General features: G+C 39.6%; 1 protein-coding gene across 2 annotated transcripts; it reads right to left on the bottom strand.

The window, feature by feature from the left end:
* Positions 1-527: 527 nt before the first annotated feature.
* LOC137217500 (NF-kappa-B-activating protein) lies at positions 528-19,412 on the bottom strand. 2 transcript variants are annotated; one of them, XR_010940118.1, is made up of 10 exons: positions 18,864-19,412; positions 15,824-15,904; positions 11,271-11,341; positions 10,952-11,089; positions 8,418-8,481; positions 6,363-6,472; positions 6,190-6,265; positions 5,883-5,994; positions 4,682-4,831; positions 1,491-1,628 (listed from the first exon to the last, which is right to left on the bottom strand). XR_010940118.1 is itself a non-coding variant. In XM_067724423.1 (9 exons), the coding sequence occupies exons 1-9, from the start codon at positions 19,250-19,252 to the stop codon at positions 1,454-1,456; spliced, it is 1,254 nt and encodes a 417-aa protein (XP_067580524.1). In that variant the 5' UTR covers positions 19,253-19,406; the 3' UTR covers positions 528-1,453. The 2 variants fall into 2 exon arrangements, 1 of the variants encoding a protein (XP_067580524.1); XM_067724423.1 differs by lacking the exon at positions 5,883-5,994 and having other exon boundaries at positions 528-1,628; positions 18,864-19,406.
* Between the last annotated feature and the right edge of the window lie 2,759 nt (positions 19,413-22,171).

Here is a 22,171-nt window from a genome sequence, read left to right as displayed (position 1 = left end):
CTAAAAGTTTGATGTATTTTAAAGAACATTATTTTCCACTTGTTAAAAAAAATATATATCTTTCAAAGCACTTTACAAAAATTTTACATGTGTTAAGATGTTATAATTTATGGGGTTAAATAAACGCAGTGTACTCTTCAAAAGAAAAAACTTTTTTTAAAAAAAAAACTTTAAACTATTATAAGGAGAGAGGGCATTTTATAACAGCAAAGTCAGAAATTCCCCATCACTCAGATAATTTAAATTTATCCTAGGCACATAATAATGCAGCTCAAAACAACCTTAACAAAAACAGTCAAAACTTCTACTATCCCCTCCCCCTTCGCTCGTATGTCCTAACAACTAAACTTTAACAAAAGGAGGGAAGGAAAAAGATCACGATCTCACAGTCCCAGAATTTTCCATTTCCTCCAAACTTAAAAGCCAACAGTAGCCATAAAAAAGTGAGAAAGTGAGGGGTTCTATATGAAGTTACAGATTAAACTGAATGACAGATGTAAAAAATAAACTGAAAAGTTTAACAATGCTTAAAATGAAATCTGCTTATTACAAAGGACAGACTTTAAAAACGTTTAACATCATTTTAGCTTCATCCTTATGAAGCAACCAAGTTAAAACAATGAAAACAATGACTCATTATATTTTTCCTTATTAAACTCCTGATCATTGCTGACTCCCATCCATTTCTAGTATTCAAATAATGATCTAAACACAGCTCAGATGGAAATAATGTATACTTACACTGGCACAACAGGAGACTTCCCAATATTTTATATTTGAAATAACCATTTTTAATTAGCCTATTAAGAATTTTAAAACTAATGTTCACGTTTTCAATTCAACAAGTCTGTGGGTTAGTTTGCTTTTTGGTTTGTTGGTTTTGGGGTGGAGGTAGGGACTAAAATCAAAACACATTACTTCCAGAGCTGACAATAATATTGTAATATACAAGTCAACCTTCAAATTCCAGATTTGCTTTTTTCAGCCATGCCTTCATTTTGTTAACAAAAGTGGCCTCCTGTGTGTTTCTATCAAGTCCATTTATAACACCTTCAACATAGAGGAATGATAATTTCTCCCAAGTTCAGTTGGTACGGGTTGGGGAGTGGGCACCATGTAGAGCTAATGGGAGCACTGTCCCGTGGTGTGAGAGTGCAGTTTCTCACCTCACCAGCACCTTCTCTCAATGCCACCTCCCCCAACACAGCAGAGTTTCATTCATAATTTGGATTTTTAAACCAGAAGGTTGTTCTGGTCAATCCAAAATAACCCAAAGAGCTTGCTAAAGTTACATCAATAAGCAGCTTTTTATAGAAGGACTGAAAGAATTAAATAGAAGGCACAGTAGCACTGTAAAGCTTTTTCAGATCATGATAATCTTTTTGTGTGTATATATGGAACCCAAACTTTCTTTTTTGTTGTTAAAAATGTCTGATGAACAATCAGAAAATCCTTATTTGTCCTCTTTCCCTTTAGTTTTTCTGTATACCATCTCTCGAAAGCTGGCCAGAATCTTGTTTTCTCTCTTTCGTCTCTCTTCTTGGTTAAAGGATGCAAGGGCTCTCTTCTCATCAGCACTATAGATCTGGTTCTCTTTTCGCAGTCGCACAGCCTCCATTCGGCGATGCCTGGAGATAATTTTATTTTTTGGCTTAATTTCTCAGTAATTATTTTCATAGTGCTTCCTCACTAATCCTTTCTTAATACAGAGTAGTCTATTTAAAAAGCCGACAAATAGAATCTGTTTCTGTAATGGGTTAGATTTTCAAAAGATCATTCATTTTATCTGCTGACATGTCCTTTGATTCATTTCTAGTATTCAAATAATGATCTCTGCGGTTCTGTCAATAGGGTGAATGTTATTAATTTCAAATACTAAGGGCCTAAGTCTGGTTCTGTTATTTCCAGTAAAACAACTAGGAACAGGCAAATTATTAAACTTCTTAAGTGATATGTAGACTTGATAGTAGGATAAGATTTAAGTTGTCATCTAGCAGGTGGAACTTCTCCAAAGTTCTAATTTATCATACAACCAAAAGAACCAGGTTTAAATTTACAACTGAATTTTTGGGTGAGTTTTGTGGGTGGATTTAACTTCCTTAGAATTCAGTTGCAGCTCAAAGAAAAGAAAGAAGGGATTTTAGCACAAGGACCAAATCAGTAAAGTATAGGGGTCGAGGCAGAGGGAAACTTTTACATCATCTTCAAAAGATCTGCCTATTTAGAAGGAAAACTTCATGAAAACCTGCCTCTTTTATGTATATGTACCCAATCCTGCACAATCAATTCAAGATGAAGCTTCAACTATGCCTAGAAAAACAGAGCAAACTGAGTAAGGAAAAGAGGGGAGAATCATTTCAGGTTAGTGTGAAGGTGGGGGAGTGGCAGGTGGTAAGTCAAGGAGATGACAATGTATTTAGGTTGCTCAGGGTATAGTGAGTAGTTTATCTGGAACGGAAAGTGCCATGTGAATGATGCTGTAATAAACATCAATGTACACATCTCTTAGTACATGGGAAAGATTCTCTTGGGTATGTAGGTATGGAGTTGCTGGGTCATAAAATATGTGAATGCTCAACTTTCCAAGATAATGTCAGAATGTTTTCCAAAATGGTTGTACCGATTTATACCACCACTGGCAACACTTAAGAGAGCCTGTGGATCCACATCCTCTCAAATGCTTGGAATTGTTAGAACTTTGAACTTTTCTCTATCAAATGGCTGTAAAATGGTATTTCCATATGTTGATTTCCATTTCCAATGATAACAAACATCTTTTTTGTATGTGTAGGCCATATATTTTTTCCTTCTGACAAATGCCTGTTTGTGTCATTTTCCCACTTTTCTTTTGGATTGTTTATAGATATTCTTTAAATACTCTCAATACTAACTATCAGTTGTGTGTATTACAAGATCTTATCCCAGCTTGGAACTTGTCTTTTTTACTTATTTTAAGATGTCTTTTGATGAACAAAAGTTCTTATTTTTAACTCAGGCAAATTTATCAATATATTATTTTATAGTTAGTGCATTTTTTTGGTCTTCTTTAAGAAATGCTTCCCCACCCCAAGATCTAATAGAAATCTCCTCATTATTTTATACTAAGAGTATTAAAGTTGTTTTTGATGTTTAACTCCTGATCTAGCTGCAATGATTTTTAAATATGGTGATACGGGGTTCTACTTTCAGCTTCTTCCATACAGATAACCATTTTCTTCCTGCTCCATTTATTGCCTAGTTCATTCTTTCCCCACTGATCTGACATACCAGCTCTTTCATATAACGAAGTTCCATACATGTATGGCTCTGCCCCTGGGCTCTGTATTTTATTCCGTTGAACAGTTCATTTGTTAATGCCACTCTTTCCAAAGTGCTGCAAGCTTCATAATAAGCCCTCATATATGGTAGGGCAAATCACCTTCCTGCTCTTCTTCAGAGAAGTAAGATGGCTATTCTTGGCCCGCTAGTCTTAACATATAAATTTTAGAACCATCTTATTACGTTTCATGAAAATCTCAGTTGTGATTTTGATTGGAACTGCACTGAATCTACAGATTAATTTTGGAAGAACTGACAACTTTACAATATTGCCTTCCTATTCATGAACATGATACCTCTCCATTTATTTAGGTCTTCTTTAATGTCTCTTAATAATGTCTTATAGTTTTCCCTGTAAAGGTCTTGGACATCTTTTGTGAAGATTTATTCCTAAGTCCTTCATATTCTCTGATACTATTATAAATGTTTTCTTTTTATTTAACTACATTTTCTAGTTCTTTGTTGCTGGTACATAGAAATGCAATTGATTTTTGGGTGTTAACATTATATCCAACTATTTGTTAAACCTTCCTATTATCTGTAATTCATCTGAAGAGTCTTTAGGATTTTCTATGTAAAAAATCATATCATTCACAAAAAATGACAGTGTTATATCCTCTGTTCTAATTCTTATGCCTCTAATTTCTTTTTCTTGTCTTACTGGTCCTTAGATATAATGTTTTCAAATATCAGTCCTCAGAATTCCAAGATTCTGGAGATGCTTCAGGGGTTCCACAAATATTTGCCTCCAATTTCACTTAAAAATGTTTACCCACTTTTAAAAGTTTATGAAGTTTTAAAAAATCCAAAATTCAGTTTGATCTTGGTACTGATACCCTATTAGTTCACTCTCCTTGTTCTTCCTGGGACTTTGCTTTCTCTTCCCAATTTTGTATTCCTTTTCTCATGCTAAAACTGATCTCTGTCATAATCCTTTTCTGCTCTTCATTCTCAGAGTCCAGAGAACTAGAGAGTCCAAGTTCTCTGACTCCACAGAGAACTAGAGGCAAACTCAGAAAACAGGAAACACTGTCTTATGTAAATGCTTTCCTAACTACCAGAATGCCACATTCCTCGTGGGGCAGTGATAAATAGCTGAATTTAACTATATCCTCCGGAGGATAAACTATCTGTACCAAAATATGGATTAGGACACTGAAAAGACTGATTCTTTGAAGTTGGAGACACAGCCGAGTTGCATACCTACTTGGAATTTTAGACAACTACATTTATACTAACAAAACCAATATTAAGCCTATATTTATACTTTTCTTTTCATTAGGAATGGTCACTTAATGAAAATGTCACCAAAATATAATTTTGGTAGTGAGAAAGGAAACTGACCTCAATGCCAAGAACATACCTGCTACCACTCATTACATAACCCGAGCATTCAAATGATGCAATTTCTTCACTTGTCAAGCCAATTTCACCTCTTCGTGGGATACGTTTTCCAGCTTTTACATATTCAGCCATAGCTGCACCTTCACCAGGTAACAGAGCATGGCCATAGCTACGAAGTAATATAGAATTCAGAAAAGGTTCATTATAAAAAGTTCATCATCTAAAGAGAGCACAAAAAACCATTTCTCTCAGAGAACAGTAGGAATAACAGTTGCTGGGCAGCATGCTGGGAAGTCCAATGTAAATTACTTCAACTTAACTAGGGAACACTGCACTGTGACCTATATCACTAACCCGGAAATGCAGAGATACTTTGGAAGAATAAAAGAACTGATGTTAGTGAGCATATATTCATGGTTTACAATTATGGATCAATTTTCCCCACAGGTATTGCCTTTATTGCTTCTGCCTCCAGCGAACTCCTTTTACCTTTTTCCCTTTAAAAAAAAAGTAAAGAAATAATATATCTCAAATTAACATATTTATTAGACTTATAACCAATAATAATGCTATACAGTAACGGTTCTCAAATAACTTTCATTCAAGGGGACTTTGAAAACTACCATCGCTTCATTCAATTCATTGAATTCTTCTTGAATAGCTATTAAACTCAAAGCTTGTAATATAAAAATAATCTCTGTTCTTATGGCACTTACATATTAATAAGGATATAACACTAATACAACGTAGAATATGTAACACATTGCACAAAAGAAAGAAAACGCTATGAGGACTAGAGGATTAAAGAGGGGTAGGAGGACTTCCCTGGTGGTGCAGTGGTTAAGAATCCACCTGCCAATGCAGGGGACATGGGTTCGATCCCTGGTCCGGGAAGATCCCACATGCCGTGGAGCAACTAAGCCCATGCGCCACAACTACTGAGTCTATACTCTAGAGCCCACGAGCCACAACTACTGAGCCTGTGTGCCACAACTACTGAAGCCAGTGCACCTAGAGCCTGTACTCTGCAACAAGGGAAACCACCGCAATGAGAAGCCCGTGCACAGCAATGAAGAGTGGCCCCCACTCGCTGCAACTAGAGAAAGCCTGCGTGCAGCAATGAAGACCCAATGCAGCCAAAACAAACAAACAAACAAATAAATAAAACAAAGTAAAAAATAAAGAAATAAAAAATAAAGAGGGGTAGGAATCACACCTACCTGTGGAGGGACGATATCAGCAATCAGCACATGCCCCCTCCTTTTGAAAAGGGCTTTGAAGAATGTTAAGCATTTTAACAGGAAGAAATTGGGGGTAGTAAAGAAATCAGGACTGGGGAAAGAAGGGAAGGCACATTGGGGGAAGAAATAAGGTGAAAGTGCACAGTGAATACAGGGAAGTTTTAGTTCAGCTCAGTTGGAACCTGGCGTCTAAATAAGGAAGTAGAGGAAGATAAGCTTGGAAGAGGACGTTAGGACCATACATTTGGGAAGGTACTTTAGAGATTATAAACACACTCTTACTTACTTCAAAGGTTTATCATCTTGAGAGGCAAGTGTTTTGGGAGCCTCTGGGCCAATCAAATCTGAGGGTTCTTCAGGCTCTGCACAAAAGATGTTCAGAAACATATTCACATTTTGACTAATCAGTTAATTTAATGTTTTATCTGTTCTGAGTCGAAGTCTAGCAGAAGAACCTACTTGATCGATCCTTCCAGGGATTCTCCAGAAACTCTTCTTGGGACTCTTTAGAACTTGAATCACTGGAATCTTTTCTGCTCTTCTTAGACTTCTTTTTCTTATATTTCTTCCTGTAATGATTATAATTTGATATAAATTGATTTAATATTCCCATGCTAAAGGGCATCTTATTTTTTTCAAGGCAATGAAGGACTGACTGAAATGATCTTGATGCTCAGCTAATTCAAACTTATTAGAGAAGAACTTTAATTAAAAAAATCTAACTTATTTAACCAAATCATGTTTCACTATAAAAAAAAGATCCTGGGGCTTCCCTGGTGGCACAGTGGTTAAGAATCTGCCTGCCAATGCAGGGGACACGGGTTTGAGCCCTGGTCCAGGAAGATCCCACATGCCACAGGGCAAGTAAGCCCGTGCGCCACAACTACTGAGCCTGCACTCTAGCGCCCATGCGCCAAAACTACTGAGCCTGTGCTCTAGAGCCTGTGCGCCGCAACGAGAGAAGCCACCGCAATAAGCCTGCAGGCATTGCAACGAAGAGTAGCCCCTGCTCACCAAAACTAGAGAAAGCCCGCGCGCAGCAACGAAGACCCAATGCAGCCAAAAATAAATAAATTTATTAAAAAAAAAAAAGAAGATCCCTAAGGGAACAATAAAATACAGTTCTCATGTTGTAGAAAGATAGCAGAAATAAAGCAGTTTAAAAAATAGCTCTTGGGTTTCCCTGGTGGCGCAGTGGTTAAGAATCCGCCTGCCAATGCAGGGGACATGGGTTCGAGCCCTGGTCTGGGAAGATCCCACATGCCATGGAGCAACTAAGCCCGTGTGCCACATCTAGTGAGCCTGCGCTCTGGAGCCCGTGAAACACAACTACTGAAGCCCGCGTGCCACAGCTACTGAAGCCCGTGCGCCTAGAGACCGTGCTCCTCAACAAGAGAAGCCACCACAATGAGAAGCCCGCGCACGGCAACAAAGAGTAGCCCCCGCTCACTGCAACTAGAGAAAGTCCGCGCACAGCAACGAAGACCCAATGCAGCCAAAAATAAATAAATAAAATAAATTTATTTAAAAAATTAAAAAAAAAAACAGCTCTTACCAATTTGAACATCAACAATTTTCAGTGTAATGGATTAAAATACATCAAATGTTTGAATTCTTGGGTTCATAATGATACTAAAAAACCCCAACTCATTTATTTGAAAACTCATAAAACAAAAAAAGGAAGCAATTATTCTGCCCTTACTATACCAACTATACTTCAGAGTAACCAAATAGTTAATAAGGGTAGGTTTCTCATATAGAATTATTCTACCTAATACATGAAGAAAGAAAGCCAGAAGTAGACCATCACCATTTGGCAATGATATAAGGGACCTAGACAATGACTAGTGATGCCAGTTAATATAACAAAAAGAGACAACCAGACATTATCTGCCTCCTGCTGCAAGTACACAGCACCGCCTATGAAGTATTCCTGCCAGAAACTCAAATCTGAACCTTATCAAGTGTCTAGACCTAACTGTCAATCTATAGGAAATACAAAGGACAGAAAACATGTGAAAAGAACACTGTAAGAATACAACCAGCAAAATCCATACCGCAGGAAACCCTCCAGGACAAATGATTTTGTTTCTGCTACAAAAAAACTGCAGGAACAAAAAGGGAAGGGGAAACTACCTATTTCAGGAGATGTAAGAGACATATCAACCAATCACAATTTATGTACATTGTCTGGATCATAATTTGAATAAACTATACCAAAAACTACTGAGAATTGAATGAACAATTACTGTTAAACATTTTAGGCGGATTAACAGTATTGTACTTTTTTTTTTTTTTAAAGAATGCCTATCTTTTAGAGAAACTCGCAGCTTTATGGATGAAATGATATCTGGTATTGGTTTCAAATAGTGGGGGGGTAGGCAGCAGAGACTGCCAATGAGTTGATAATTGTTCAAGCTGGGTGATGGTTACATGGAGGTCCATTACACTATTTTATATAATTTTCTATATTTTTGAACTTTTCCATAATAAAAATTAAAGAAAAAAACAGACGATCTGCGTTTCTTCTTCTTTTCCTTTTTCTTGGCTTTCTTTGCTCTCCTTTTTGTATCTTCATCTGCAAATTAAAGCACATTATAATTTAAAAAATTTTTAACTCTAAAACCCCAATACTCTTGAGTAGATAAATATCTTATTACTCTTCCATTTGTTGTTACAGAGAAATTAATTCATTCAAATTCATTCAAACGTTTATTTCTACTTGTTAGGAAATGTGCTAGGCACGGGGGACATAGAAATTAAAGTTGCATTTGGTTATATAGGGTATTATTATTAACCTTATTGCATGAGATAATAGTATTGTGGTTAGATACAAAAATGTCCTTATTGTTTAGAGGTGTATACAGAAATATTTAGGGTGGCAGTGTGATATTTGTAATTTGCCTTGACTATCTCAACAAAAAAATCCCTATTTGAAGCAAATACGTCAAAATGCTAACAAATGTTAAACCTGAGTGACAAGTACTGTACATGGCATTAATTATACTACTCCCTTTAGTTTTCTCAATGTTTGAGTATTTTCATGATGTGTGTGTTTGGGGGTTTGCTTTCCAGGAGCTCATTCTAGTGGAGGAGACACAGGGAAAGAGGCGAATTTGAGTGAGAGGGAAGCATGGGGTGCTCTGGGCATACAGAGGAGTCTCAAAATCAGGCTGATTTGGGGATAGTGGTTGAGGAATGGTTGACCAGGAAAAGGTGACTCTTAAGCTAGTTATTTTTAAAATCAGTTTCATTACAAACGTAATGCATGCCCATCATAGCAATGAGTAAGTCAAGCCGCGTGCAGGGAGAGACCAACATTGTAGGCAGACGGACTCTCTGTATCAAGCGACAGAGTCAAGAGAAAGGATGTGCAGTATCAAGGAGATGGAAAGTCATCCTTAGGCCAAAGAGGACGCTGCAGGAGAGCCACAGGGTACGTGTGATGTGAGAGATCAATTGGGATCTGACTTTACCCTGAAGGCCATGGAGAACTGCAGAAGGATTTTAAGTAGGGACCACCATGCTCAGATTTGTGCTTCAAGAAAGCTCAGGCTTCTAGCAGTGAGGAAGAAAGGTGACAGTGAGGGCCAGGAAACCCAGGTGACATCAGAGGAAGGGGTGCCTTAGTGTAACGTGTCCCCAGAGGAGGCACCCTCTGTCAGTCATCAGCCAGGCATTGTAGGCAGACGGACTCTCTGTATCAAGCGACAGAGTCAAGAGAAAGGACGTGCAGTATCAAGGAGATGGAAAGTCATCCTTAGGCCAAAGAGGACGCTGCAGGAGAGCCACAGGGTACGTGATGCGAGAGATCAATTGGTGTTGCAGTTTTCTTATGACAGGGCTGAAAGTAAGCTCATCACACGAGATGAATTGTGCAGAAGCACAGCAGTAGAGGGCTGCTGCTCGCTCAGGCAATACAGCGCCGTCTCATCCTGCTGTGGTGACTTTTATTTAAGCATTATCTATGTTTACATCTTAAGACTTAAAATTTTAACATTCCAGAAATGCCAAAGCAGCAATATATGCTTGTATTGATTAGACAAGCAACAGTGGGCTTTCTTGAAGACATGCCGTGCTTCATCCTTGAGCTCACAAGCAGCACAAGGACATCTCCTTGTGTTCCCATCATTCTGATTATACTGAGGTCATTTCATGGATCAGCGCCCAAAGTATCCAGGACTGCCTGCAGTTCTGGCTTACTCGCTAACCCTCGGTCTGCCGAGGGGTTCATGGGTCACGTCTCCTTTCCATGTCCTCAGTTATTCCTCTACAATTGGGATCTGACTTTACCCTGAAGGCCATGGAGAACTGTGGAAGGATTTTAAGTAGGGACCGCCATGCTCAGATCTGCGCTTCAAGAAAGCTCAGGCTTCTAGCAGTGAGGGAGAAAGGTGACAGTGAGGGCCAGGAAACCCAGGTGACATCAGAGGAAGGGGTGCCTTAGTGTAACGTGTCCCCAGAGGAGGCACCCTCTGTCAGTGATCAGCCAGGAGAGGGCACAAAAAGGTGACTTTTTTGTGATGTGCCGCCCCACAGGAAGTGTGATACATAAATCAGCTGCTGGCCAGAGGGAGTCCCCTATGGTGTACCTTTTTGAAAATTGCACAAAGGTGCCCACTAAGTGTGAGAATCTCACAAAAGAGCTGCTCCACTGGGCTGAGGCAGCCCCGTGGCTTGGTTTAGCACCACACGTCTCACAGACTAACCCCAACATGGTTCGGTGCCACATGCCTTGTACAGCTACACACAACCAATCTGGAGTCACACGGCTTAGGTTTGAATCCCAACTGTGTGGCCTTGGGTGCGGTACTTATAACCTGCTCTGGGCCTCCATTTCTCCATCTCTAAGATGTGTCCTACAGTGACTGTGTGGATTAAATAGCAATAATGCATATCAAGCACTTAGCAGGGTGCCCAACACAAAGTCAGTGAGTGTTCAAAACTCTTGGCTATTATTGTTTTTAAGAACCTGCTTCTAAAATAAGCTTTCAAGAAGTACAACTAGTTTTGAAGTAAGGCTCACAGAAGGATGTTGGCTTTCTTACCACTGGAGTCTGTTTCAGAATCAGAGTCACTGTCACTATCATCAGAATACTTCTTGTGTTTTCTTTTAGATGATTTTTTCTTCCTCTTTTTCTTGGACCTTTCTTTTGAATGACTAGACTTCTTCTTCTTCTTTTCTTCTACATAAAATACAAATAAAAAACTAACTTCTAAAGAAGTATTTCTGAGCATCAATTTTATTGTATTAAAAATACTGAAAAGGAATTGATGACAGGCGATTTGAGTAAAGTCTAATGTTCAACTATTTATAAACGTATTTTTTAAACTTCTCAATAAAAAAGTCCTATATTTAAAAAATACCTTCTGAAGTAGAAGCTGAAGTGGTACTTTTCTTTGGCTCTTCGTCCTCTACTGGTGTATGTTCATCAGAGCTGAATTTAAAGAAAACTGTAGTAAGAATCAGGAAAGTGATAAAATATGGACCACAGAGTATAAAAATACATACTTAAAATTTTTCAGTAACAAATTGATTGTCCAAGAACCATTCAAAGCCAGCACCGGACTGCTTTTGTAACAGTACAGCTTATCGGCCAACCACCTTCATAATAGTAGAATAATCATTTACATTTGCATAAAGCTTTCGAGTTAACAAAATGCTATCCACACTGAAAGCAGCATGAAGGATTTATATTTTCGAAGAAACCACAAGGCAAATGCAGGGAAACAGGAACCATAAGGAAAGAGGAGAGAAACTGGAGATAAGAAGGCTGAGGGAAGACTTCATAATTTCATTCTACTTGTGGAACAGACATACGGTAGAGCAGCAACTGTTCTGTCTCCCCAGAGCAAGAATCTAACACACTACAGCTACAGAGATTTCATCCTGTTGTAAGAGAATTCTGAAAATGAGTGTTATTAACATTCTACAATAGCTTAAAAAGGGAATTTCCATATCACAGTCTCTTCCTCTGAAGATCACATCTGGAATAATTTAGAAATTGCCTAGAAAATTATTTTTAGGATTCCTTTCAACTCTAATTCTTTGAGTATTCTTTTAAAATAAATAAATTTATTTATTTATTTTTATTTTTGGCTGCGTTGGGTCTTTGTTGCTGCGCGCGGGCTTTCTCTAGTTGTGGCGAGCAGGGGCTACTCTCTGTTGTGGTGCGCGGGCTTCTCATTGCGATGGCTCCCCTTGTTGCAGAGCACAGGCTCTAGGCACGCAGGCTTCAGTAGTTGTGGCTCATGGGCTCTAGAGTGCAGGCTCAGTAGTTGTGGCACACGGGCTTAGTTGCTCTGCGGCACATGGGATCTTCTCGGTCCAGGGCTCGAGCCCATGTCCCCTGTATTGGCAGGGAGATTCTTAACCACTGCGCCACTAGGAAGCCCTCTTTGAGTATTTTAAAGGCATCTGTTAGAACAAGTTTCAGTATCTCAACATAATAAAGACAATATATGACAAGCCCACAGTTAACATCACACTCAATGGTGAAAAGCTAAACAAGACAAGGATGCCCACTCTCACCACTTTTATTCAACATAGTATTGGAAGTCCTAGCCAGAGCAATTAGGCAAGAACAAGAAATAAAAGGCACCCAAATTGGAAAGGAAGAAGTAAAACTGTCCTTACTTGCAGATGACATGATATTATATATAGAAAATCCCAAAGACTCCACCAAAAGACTGTCAGCACCAATAAATGAATTCAGTAAAGTTGCAGGATACAAAATCAATACACAGAAATTCGTTGCATTTCTATACACTAATAACGAATTATCAGAAAATGAAACTAAGAATACAATTCCATTGAAAAGAATAAAATACCTAGAAATAAATTTAACCAAGGAGGTGGAAGACTTGTACACTGAAAACTATAAGACATTGATGAAATAAATTGAAGAAGACACAAAGAAATGGATTTTCTATGCTCACAGATTGGAAGAATTAATATTGTTAAAATATCCATACTACCCAAAGCAATCTACAGATTCAATGAAATCCCTACCAAAATTCCAATGGTATTTTTTCACAGAAATAGAACAAACAGTCCTAAAATCTGCATGAAACCACAAAAGACCCTGAATAGCCAAAGCAATCTCGAGCAAGAAGAACAAAGCTCGAGGCATCATGCGCCCTGATTTCAAACTATACTACAAGGCTACAGAAATCAGAACAGCATGGTACTGCCATAAAAACAGACATATAGATCAATGGAACAAAACAGACAGCCCAGAAATAAATCCATGTATATATGGTCAATTAATTTATGATAAAGGAGCCAATAATATACAATGAGGAAAGGACAGTCGGTTCAATAAATGGTGCTGGGAAAACTGGATAGCTACATGCAAAAGAATGAAATGGACCACTATCTTACACCATTACACAAAAATTAACTCAAAATGGATTAAAGACTTGAATGTAAAACCTGAAACCATAAAACTCCTAGAAGAAAACATAGGTGGTAAGCTCCCTGACATAGGTCTTGGCAATGATTTTTTGGATTTGACACCAAAAGCAATGGTAACAAAAGCAAAAATCAGTAAGTGTGACTATATCAAACTAAAAAGCTTCTGCACAGCAAAGGAAACCATCAACAAAATGAAAAGGCAACCTACTGAATGGGAGAAAATATTTGCAAATCACATCTGATGAGGGGTTAATATCCAAAATATATAAAGAATTCATACAACTCAATAGCAAACAAACAAACAATGTGATTTAAAAATAGGCAGAGGATCTGAATAGACATTTTTCCAAAGAAGACACACAGATGGCCAATAGGTACATAAAAAGATGCTCAACATCACTAGTGATCAGGGAAATGCAAATCAAAACCAAAATGAAATATCACTTCACACCTGTTAGGATGAATATTATCAAAGAGACAGGAGATAACAAGTGTTGGTGAGGATGTGGAGAAGAGGGAACACTTGTACCCTGTTAGTGGGAATATAAATTGGTACAGCCATTATAGAATCCAGTATGGAGGTTCTTCAAAAAATTAAAAATTGAACTACCATATAATCCAACAATCCCACTTCTGGATATATATCTGAAGGAAATGAAATCAGTATCTCAAAGAAATATCTGCATTCTCATGCTCATTGCAGCATTATTTAAAATAGCTAAGATATAGAAACAACCAAATATCCATGAACAGATGAATGGATAAAAAAGAACTGTGAGAAATACACACACACACACACACACACACACACACACACACCACAGTAGAATATTATTCATCCTTAAAAGGAAAGAATCTTGCCATTTTAGACAACATGGATGGACTGTGAGGGCATTTGCTAAATGAAATAAGTCAGACAGAGAAAGACAAATATCATATAATCTCACTTATATGTGAACTCTAAAAAACAAAAAACCAGCAAGCTCACAGATACAGAGAACAGAATGATGGTTGCCAGTTGGTGGGGCATGGGTAAAATGTGTGAAGGGTATAAAAAAGTACAAACTTCTAGTTATAAAATAAATAAGTCCTGGGGATGTAATGTATAGCATGGCAACTACAGTTAATAATGCTGGGGCTTCCCTGGTGGTGCAGTGGTCAAGAATCCGTCTGCCAATGCAGAGGATACGGGTTCGAGCCTGGTCCGAGAAGCACGTGCCGCGGAGCAACTAAGCCCATGCGCCACAACTACTAAGCCTGCGCTCTAGAACCCGCGAGCCGCAACTACTGAAGCCTGCACGCCTAGAGCCTGTGCTCTGCAACAAGAGAAGCCACCGCAAAGAGAAGCCTGCGCACCGCAACAAAGAGTAGCCCCCGCTCGCCGCAACTAGAGAAAGCCCATGCACAGCAAAAAAGACCCAACTCAGCCAAAAATTAAAATAAAATAATAATAATACTGTATTGCATATTTGAAAGTTGCTAAGAAAGTAAATCTTAGAAGTTCTCATCACAAGAAAAAAATTTATAACTATGTATGGTAATGGATGTTAACTAGACTTATTGTGGTGATTGTTTTGCAATATAGACAAATATCAAATCATTATGTTGTATGCCTGAAACTAATACTGTATGTCAATTATACCTCAATAAAAAAAATAACAGGTGGGCTTCCCTGGTGGCGCAGTGGTTGAGAGTCCGCCTGCCGATGCAGGGGACATGGGTTCGTGCCCCGCTCCGGGAAGATCCCACATGCCGCGGAGCGGCTGGGCCCGTGAGCCATGGCCGCTGAGCCTGCGCGTCCAGAGCCTGTGCTCCGCAACAGGAGAGGCCACAACAGTGAGAGGCCCGCGTACAGCAAAAAAAAAAAAAAAAAAAAAAAAAACAGGTGGTGGGAAAAATAATTTTTTTAAGAAGAAAAAAGAACTTTCAGATAATAATGCTTTATCACCCTGTTACAAATAACAGGTTTACCTGTCAAGCACATTGTCTCAACTCAATCTAAAGAAAACACAGAAATAAAGGAGAGGGAAGAAGCAGCTTATGAACAACACCAAAGAGAAAAAAAAATAGGCAAAAAGAAAAAGCATTAGGCCTTCAACAATACTGTATGCAGGAAACTAAACAAACCCATATCAGTATATTCATTTAAAAAAACGCTTTGTAATGCTAATGTCTGACATGCAATCAGTTACGGGATTGAGAAAAAATAATTCAAAATAATATAAATGTATTTGTTTCAACACTGAACCCTTCTATGAATAGGAAATTAGCACCTCATGAATTACAACTTAAAGAGAACAATTAGCATGCTAAAATCCACTAGGAGCATGTTTTAATCCTTAGGTATGTTCAATTTTTTTAAAACTTAACGAGTAGAAGAGCATAAATCACAAGAAAGAGGGAAAAAAAGAGCTGTAGTTAAAGTTCTTAACAAAAAATTTGACAATAGACTCTGGATTTAAACAAATGTTGCATTTAAAAAATATATTTTTAAATCACTTACTCTGGTTCTGGATTCTTTGGAGAAAGTCCCCATACTTCAGGAGCTCCCAATTCTCCAATCCTCTCTCTCTCACTTAATCTCCTAGAAGAGATAAGCAGGTAAATTATAACACCATGGCTAAACTGTTTCCTAAATATATAATAAAAGTCAAAGGAGTCCAGTTAAGTTCCATTTTCCCTTTACAGTTTAAACTTTAAACTAATAAAAACTTGGTTTAAATGTAAACTCAACACTTAGGATCTGATGTTCTGACGGTACTATCAAATGGTACAGACTACAGACAGCCTGACAGGCCAGGCCAGAAATTCAGCCTGGGAGGCTGTCCTTCCACCGCATGCATGACATAGCTCCTAATTGCTCCTTTCACCTTCTGCAATATGTGACAGAGACAGTCTTACATTTGGAAATAACTTCATTTGTTTATGTATCCTTATGAAAGTAAAGAGAATTCTCTACTTTTGATAAGGTCAAAACTTCTGTTTTCAGAAACTCAGGAATTAATGAAGAAAATAACAACAAAGCATTAGAAGTAGAAAATAAAAGGAGCTCTGAAAGTGAAAGAAAAGTTTTATTTGACAAAAACTGTACTCAATAAGATACAGCACTTGTTTTCTCTGATTTCCCTTTAATTCCTTTTTCAAAAAGGAGTAAATCCTCTATCTACTCTTGGAAGACACAAAATTTTTTGTTTTGTCTTATGTTTGTGATTTCTTCTCTTAATTTTTGATATTACTTATAAACACACACACAAAACACAAAAAAACTAAGGCTTAATTCCTCAAAGTTTAGCTGCTGTGATGCTACTTGTTTAAAAAAAAAACCTTACAAAATAAATATAATTGGTTTGATTTTTAAAAAATAAATTATTTTTCTTCTTTATTCAGGGTAAAAGGTGTAATCAGGCAGAGTCAGATTCAGGTTTCCCACTTGAAGTAACATGGACCTGGAGTCTGTCATAGAGTGAAGTAAGTCAGAAAGAGAAAAACAAATACCTTATGCTAACACATATATATGGAATCTAAAAAAAACAAAAAAAGAATGGTCATGAAGAACCTAAGGGCAGGACGGGAATAAAGAAGCAGACCTACTGGAGAATGGACTTGAGGACACGGGGACGGGGAAGGGTAAGCTGGGACGAAGTGAGAGTGGCATGGACATATACACACTACCATATGTAAAACAGATAGCTAGTGGGAAGCAGCCGCATAGCACAGGGAGATCAGCTGGGTGCTTTGTGACCACCTAGAGGGATGGGATGGGGGGGTGGGATAGGGAGGGTGGGAGGGAGATGCAAGAGGGAGGAGATATGGGGATATATGTATATGTATAGCTGATTCACTTTGTTATAAAGCAGAAACTAACACACCATTGTAAAGCAATTATACTCCAATAAAGATTAAAAAAAATCTAATAAGGGACATACTTACAGCCAAATTTTGAATATATACATATAGGACAAAGAATGCTTGACAGGCTGAAAAAAACAAGCAGTCAAGTTCTTATCCCTCCCACCACCTGACTTCATCTGTACTCTTAAGATAAATTATTTATCTTCTAAATGTACAAATGCGAATTTCATCCAAGGAATTCTGACATCTTTTGGTGAAGAATGTCTAATAAGAAAACTGGATGCTTTTTGATCGACACAGCCTGGGGGTAACTTTCTGGAAATTCTAATTTGGAAAAGTAGGTCTCCAACCTAACTCAGGACTGTTTGTACTGTTTCTGCTCCCATGCCCAGAACACTAACAGCTAACACTTAAGGACTATTTATTATGTTCCAGGCACTAAGTCATTACAACTCTTAAAAAGCTTTCGTGCTATTTTATCCCCTTTTAAATGGTGAAGAAATGAAACTCAGAGAGGTTAAGTGACTTGCCCAAGGTCACACAACTATTAAGCAGCAAAGGATGGCTTCAAACTCAGGCAGTCTGATTCTGGAGCCTGTCCTCTTCATCACTACATTTTATTACCTCCCACTCCTGGAAGAAAAAGATTCATGAAGACATCTCTCACCTGTTGGAACCTTAACCTGCTCCTAAATGCCTGTTATACTTTTTAATTTCTTGGTTTTTAAAAAACACATACAGTGTGGTAAAGCACTCAGTACAGTAACTGATACACAATTTAACAACCAATAAGTGTTAGATATTAAGACTTACAAAGCATATAATAACTATATATGAAGTATAACCTTTAAAAATTGTGAATCACTATATTGTACACCTGTAACTTAAAACACTGTACATCAACTATAAATCAATTTTTAAAAAGTAAAAAAATTTTTTAAACTTACAAAGCAATAATTATAACCCTTTTCCTTTCTCCTTCTTAAACTATTCATTTTCCACTCCAATACTCAGTCTCATTAGAGATCTGATCTCACCCTGACCTAATTTTTCATGGTCAAGATTGAGACCACTTAACAAGATCTTTCTTAGTGTAGTCCAATCTACAGTTTAGCAGATCACTTTTCCTACATTTATTCAAACATCTTGTTTCAGAGGTTTTCCTCCCCTCCAATTTAAGCCTTAATCTCAACCCTTCCCCAATCGCTACAAAACAATTCCACTCACTTACCCTATCATCTCAAACCTGTTTGATCATTCAACAAGCAAAAGTTGCGCGCCTACAAAGTGCTAGGCACGGTGAATTTTGTGATCAATAAAACCGGGCTCCTACTTTCCATGAGCTCAGTCTAGTGGGGAATAAAACATGCTCACGAATGATAACGACACACCAAGTAAATGCTATAATTCCGGGACGTCTGAGGCTCTTGGCCATGTCCGCTACAAGCCAGGAGGCAGGAGGGGGTTGCGGGAGGCCAGCGCACTAGATGAAGGGGCCCGGGGATGAGTGAAAACCTAGAGTAGAAAAGGCGAATAAGCTGTTATCGTGGGTGGACTGAAGGAAGGGATGAAAATGGGCGCAAGTCAGGGAGAGAGAGCGAAATGGGTATAGTCGGGAGCAAGATGAACGATAAATCGGACACTGAAGGCTGGTGGGCTCACGAAAGATAAGGTACGTTCGTCTCACTCACTTCTGCCGCAGGCTCTCTTCCCTCTCCTTGTCCAGGAGGCTAGGCCATGGCTTGTCGCTCCCGTAGGGGCGTGAGTAGCCGCCATAATAGGCGGACGAGGAGGCAGAAGCGAAAGGGGCGCCCCGCGGCGCGGAGGGCCGCTCTCGAGAGCGTGACCGCGAGCGGGAGCGGTAGGACTGGTTTCGGGAGCCTTGGTTGGGGCCACTCAGTTGATGGCTAAGGCCATTCCGGTCCCCGGACCGAGAGCAAGAGTGCGAGCGAGAGCGGCGGCCCCGCGGGGAGCGAGAGGATTTGCTGGGCTTAGGGCTCTTCGAAGAACTGCGACGCTTCTTCCCCCCGGAGCCCGAGGCCTCCCACTCCGGGCTGCGGGAGCCAGACACCGGAGCCATAGCTGTTGCTGGGTCCCCGAAGCCGTGGGAGAAGGGGGCGCTCTCGCGAGCTGGGAAGATACCGTTGCCTTGGCTCCCAGGACCAGCAACCGCGACACCACCCGAGCCCGAGAAAACCTTGGAAACAGTTCCGAGTACGTCGGCAAATTCCTTCCCCCGGACGTAGGCGGTCCTGCCAATGGGACGGGATGTGTGTATCCGTATAAAGAAGCCGTGGGGCAACTAGATCGGCTCATCCTTCGAGTTCCGACTGAGGCTGCTCAAATCTAAGCTCTACTGGAGACCTTGTACTTTTTTTTTTTTTTTTTTGGCGGTACGCGGGCCTCTCACTGCTGCGGCCAGTGAGAGGCGCTCCGGACGCGCAGGCTCAGCTGCCATGGCTCACGGGCCCAGCCGCTCCGCGGCACGTGGGATCCTCTCAGACCGGGGCACGAACTCGTGTCCCCTGCATCGACAGGCGGACCCTCAACCACTGCGCCACCAGGGAAGCCCGAGACCTTGTACTTTTTTCAGCTTTGAGTTGAAATAGTTGAAGGGAAGGACGACAGACCACAGGACACATGTCACTGAGCGGCCGTATGAACAATAAGTACATTGTAACTAAATAAGTAAATAAATAAATGTGTCTATGTATGTATGTATAAGTGCGCGTGCACGCGCGCGTGCACACACACACACTTTTTTTTTCTTTACAATTCCAAGCAAATTAAAGGGGGTTTATCTAAATTGGTGGAGAGCTACAATGTCTAAGCCCCATATTGGCCAGTTAGCTTAGAGGTCACAAATTCTGTATTACTGATTTGAGCCTGTTAACATTCCAGTTAGGTTCGCAGCACAGAGGAAAACTGCATATTTACCCCTCAGCCACCCATCGCCACCAATGTGCTCCAGCAAAAGGAATTTATAATCCTCTCCTTGTCTAGCTCCTTAAACTAGTCCCATCATATGTGAGGACAAAAAAAAAAAAGTGTTGCCTGCCATACCAATAAACTAGGAATGTTGCCCTCCCTCAAGCCACCAGCCACTGCAGCCGCCTTGACCCCCACACCCTAACCCTGAGGGGAATTCAGGGTGTTGAAAAAACAGGATAGTGGCCCTAGATAGGGAAGATGCATATCTAAGGAATAATTGCAATGAGCCCAGACTTTGGCATCTTCCCATACAGAGAAAAGCACTAAAGTCATTAACTTGAGATGTCTGGTTGTTTTTTGATTAGCAGTAATCTTTTGATGTTCAACTACAGGTTTTTTGTTTTTGTTTTTCAGCAAAAACTCCTATATATCGTGGGTCTTCCCTTACCACTTCGGAACAGTTCCTCAGAGCTCTCCGAGAGGCTGTCTCCCAGGCTATAGTCCTCAGTAAGGTCCCCAAATGAAACATAACTGGCAACTTTTAGGTTGTGTGTTTTTCTTCAGTCGATATATACTAGCTCAGCAATACATGATTAATGGTCATTATTTCTATTCATTTTATACTGTTTTAAATGAAAGAGCATTAAGACACTAATTATACTAATTTTTTTTTTTTTTGCGGTACGCGGGCCTCTCACTGCTGTGGCCTCTCCCATTGCGGAGCAGCGGCTCCGGACGCGCAGGCTCAGCGGCCATGGCTCACGGGACCAGCCGCTCCGCGGCATGTGGTATCCTCCCGGACCGGGGCATGAACCCGTGTCCCCTGCATCGGCAGGCGGACTCTCAACCACTGTGCCACCAGGGAAGCCCCTATACTAATTTTTAAAATTTATTTTTAAAAATTTTATTGACATATAGTTGATTTACAATATTATATTAGTTGTATCTCATGGTTTTGATTTGCATTTCTCTGATGATTATCGATGTTGAGCATCTTTTCATGTGTCTGTTGGCCATCTGTAGGTGTTCTTTGGAAAAATGTCTGTTCAGGTCCTCTGCCCATTTTCCAAAATATTTATTTATTTATTTTTGGCTGCATTGGGTCCTCATTGCTGCGCAGGCTTTGTCTAGTTGTGGTGAGCGGGGGCTACTCTTCGTTGCGGTGCCCATGCTTCTCACTGCAGTGGCTTCTCTTGTTGCAGAGCACGGGCTCTAGGTGCGCGGGCTTCAGTAGTTGTGGCACATGGACTTCAGTAGTTGTGGCGCACAGGCTTCAGTAATTGTGGTGCACAGGCGTAGTTGCTTGGCAGCATGTGGGGTCTTCCCGGACCAGGGCTCGAACCCGTGTCCCCTGCATTGGCAGGCAGATTCTTAACAACTGCGCCACCAGGGAAGCCCCCCTCTGCCCATTTTAAAATCAGGTTGTTTGTTTCTTTGATATTGAGTTGTATGTGCTGTTTGTATATTTTGGATATTAACCCCTTATTGGTCATATAATTTGCAAATGTTTTCTTCCATTCAGTAGGTTGTCTTTTCACTTTGTTGATGGTTTCCTTTCTATTGACCTTAATTTTTGAAGGCACAATGAGTTTGCTCTGGAAATTATTTTTTTAAAATTATTTCCAGTTGTAAAGTACATTTAATGGTAGGAAATCAATAATGATGATAGTAATGGACACCATTATATTGAGCACATTCTACGTGCACAGCACTTTACATGTATTATTTGTATTCCGTATAACAACCAGGGTTAATATTCTACATTTCAAATGTTTTTAAAAAATTAGTCTCAGAGAGACAAATGTGCCATAAATCAAGTAAATGGCAGAGCTGAGGTGCAAACCAAGATATCTAAAAAGCCCAGATTCTTAGAGGTCAATGAAAGGTGGTAGAACATTTTTCCCCTTTCTAATCTCAATCAATCTCTCTTCCACCCTCCCTGTCTTCTTCCGTCCTATACTCAGTTCCCTGCCCTGCCCCTCACCTGCCACTGCTGTGGAAATTCTGAATCCAGTCTATCAGTAGTTAGATGGCCTCTGGGGTTTTCCTCTTAAGAAGTAACCTATCA

The sequence above is a fragment of the Pseudorca crassidens genome, chromosome X (assembly GCF_039906515.1).
Source record: "Pseudorca crassidens isolate mPseCra1 chromosome X, mPseCra1.hap1, whole genome shotgun sequence".
Classification (NCBI taxonomy): domain Eukaryota; kingdom Metazoa; phylum Chordata; class Mammalia; order Artiodactyla; family Delphinidae; genus Pseudorca; species Pseudorca crassidens.
This window is presented reverse-complemented; position numbering and strand designations above follow the sequence as displayed.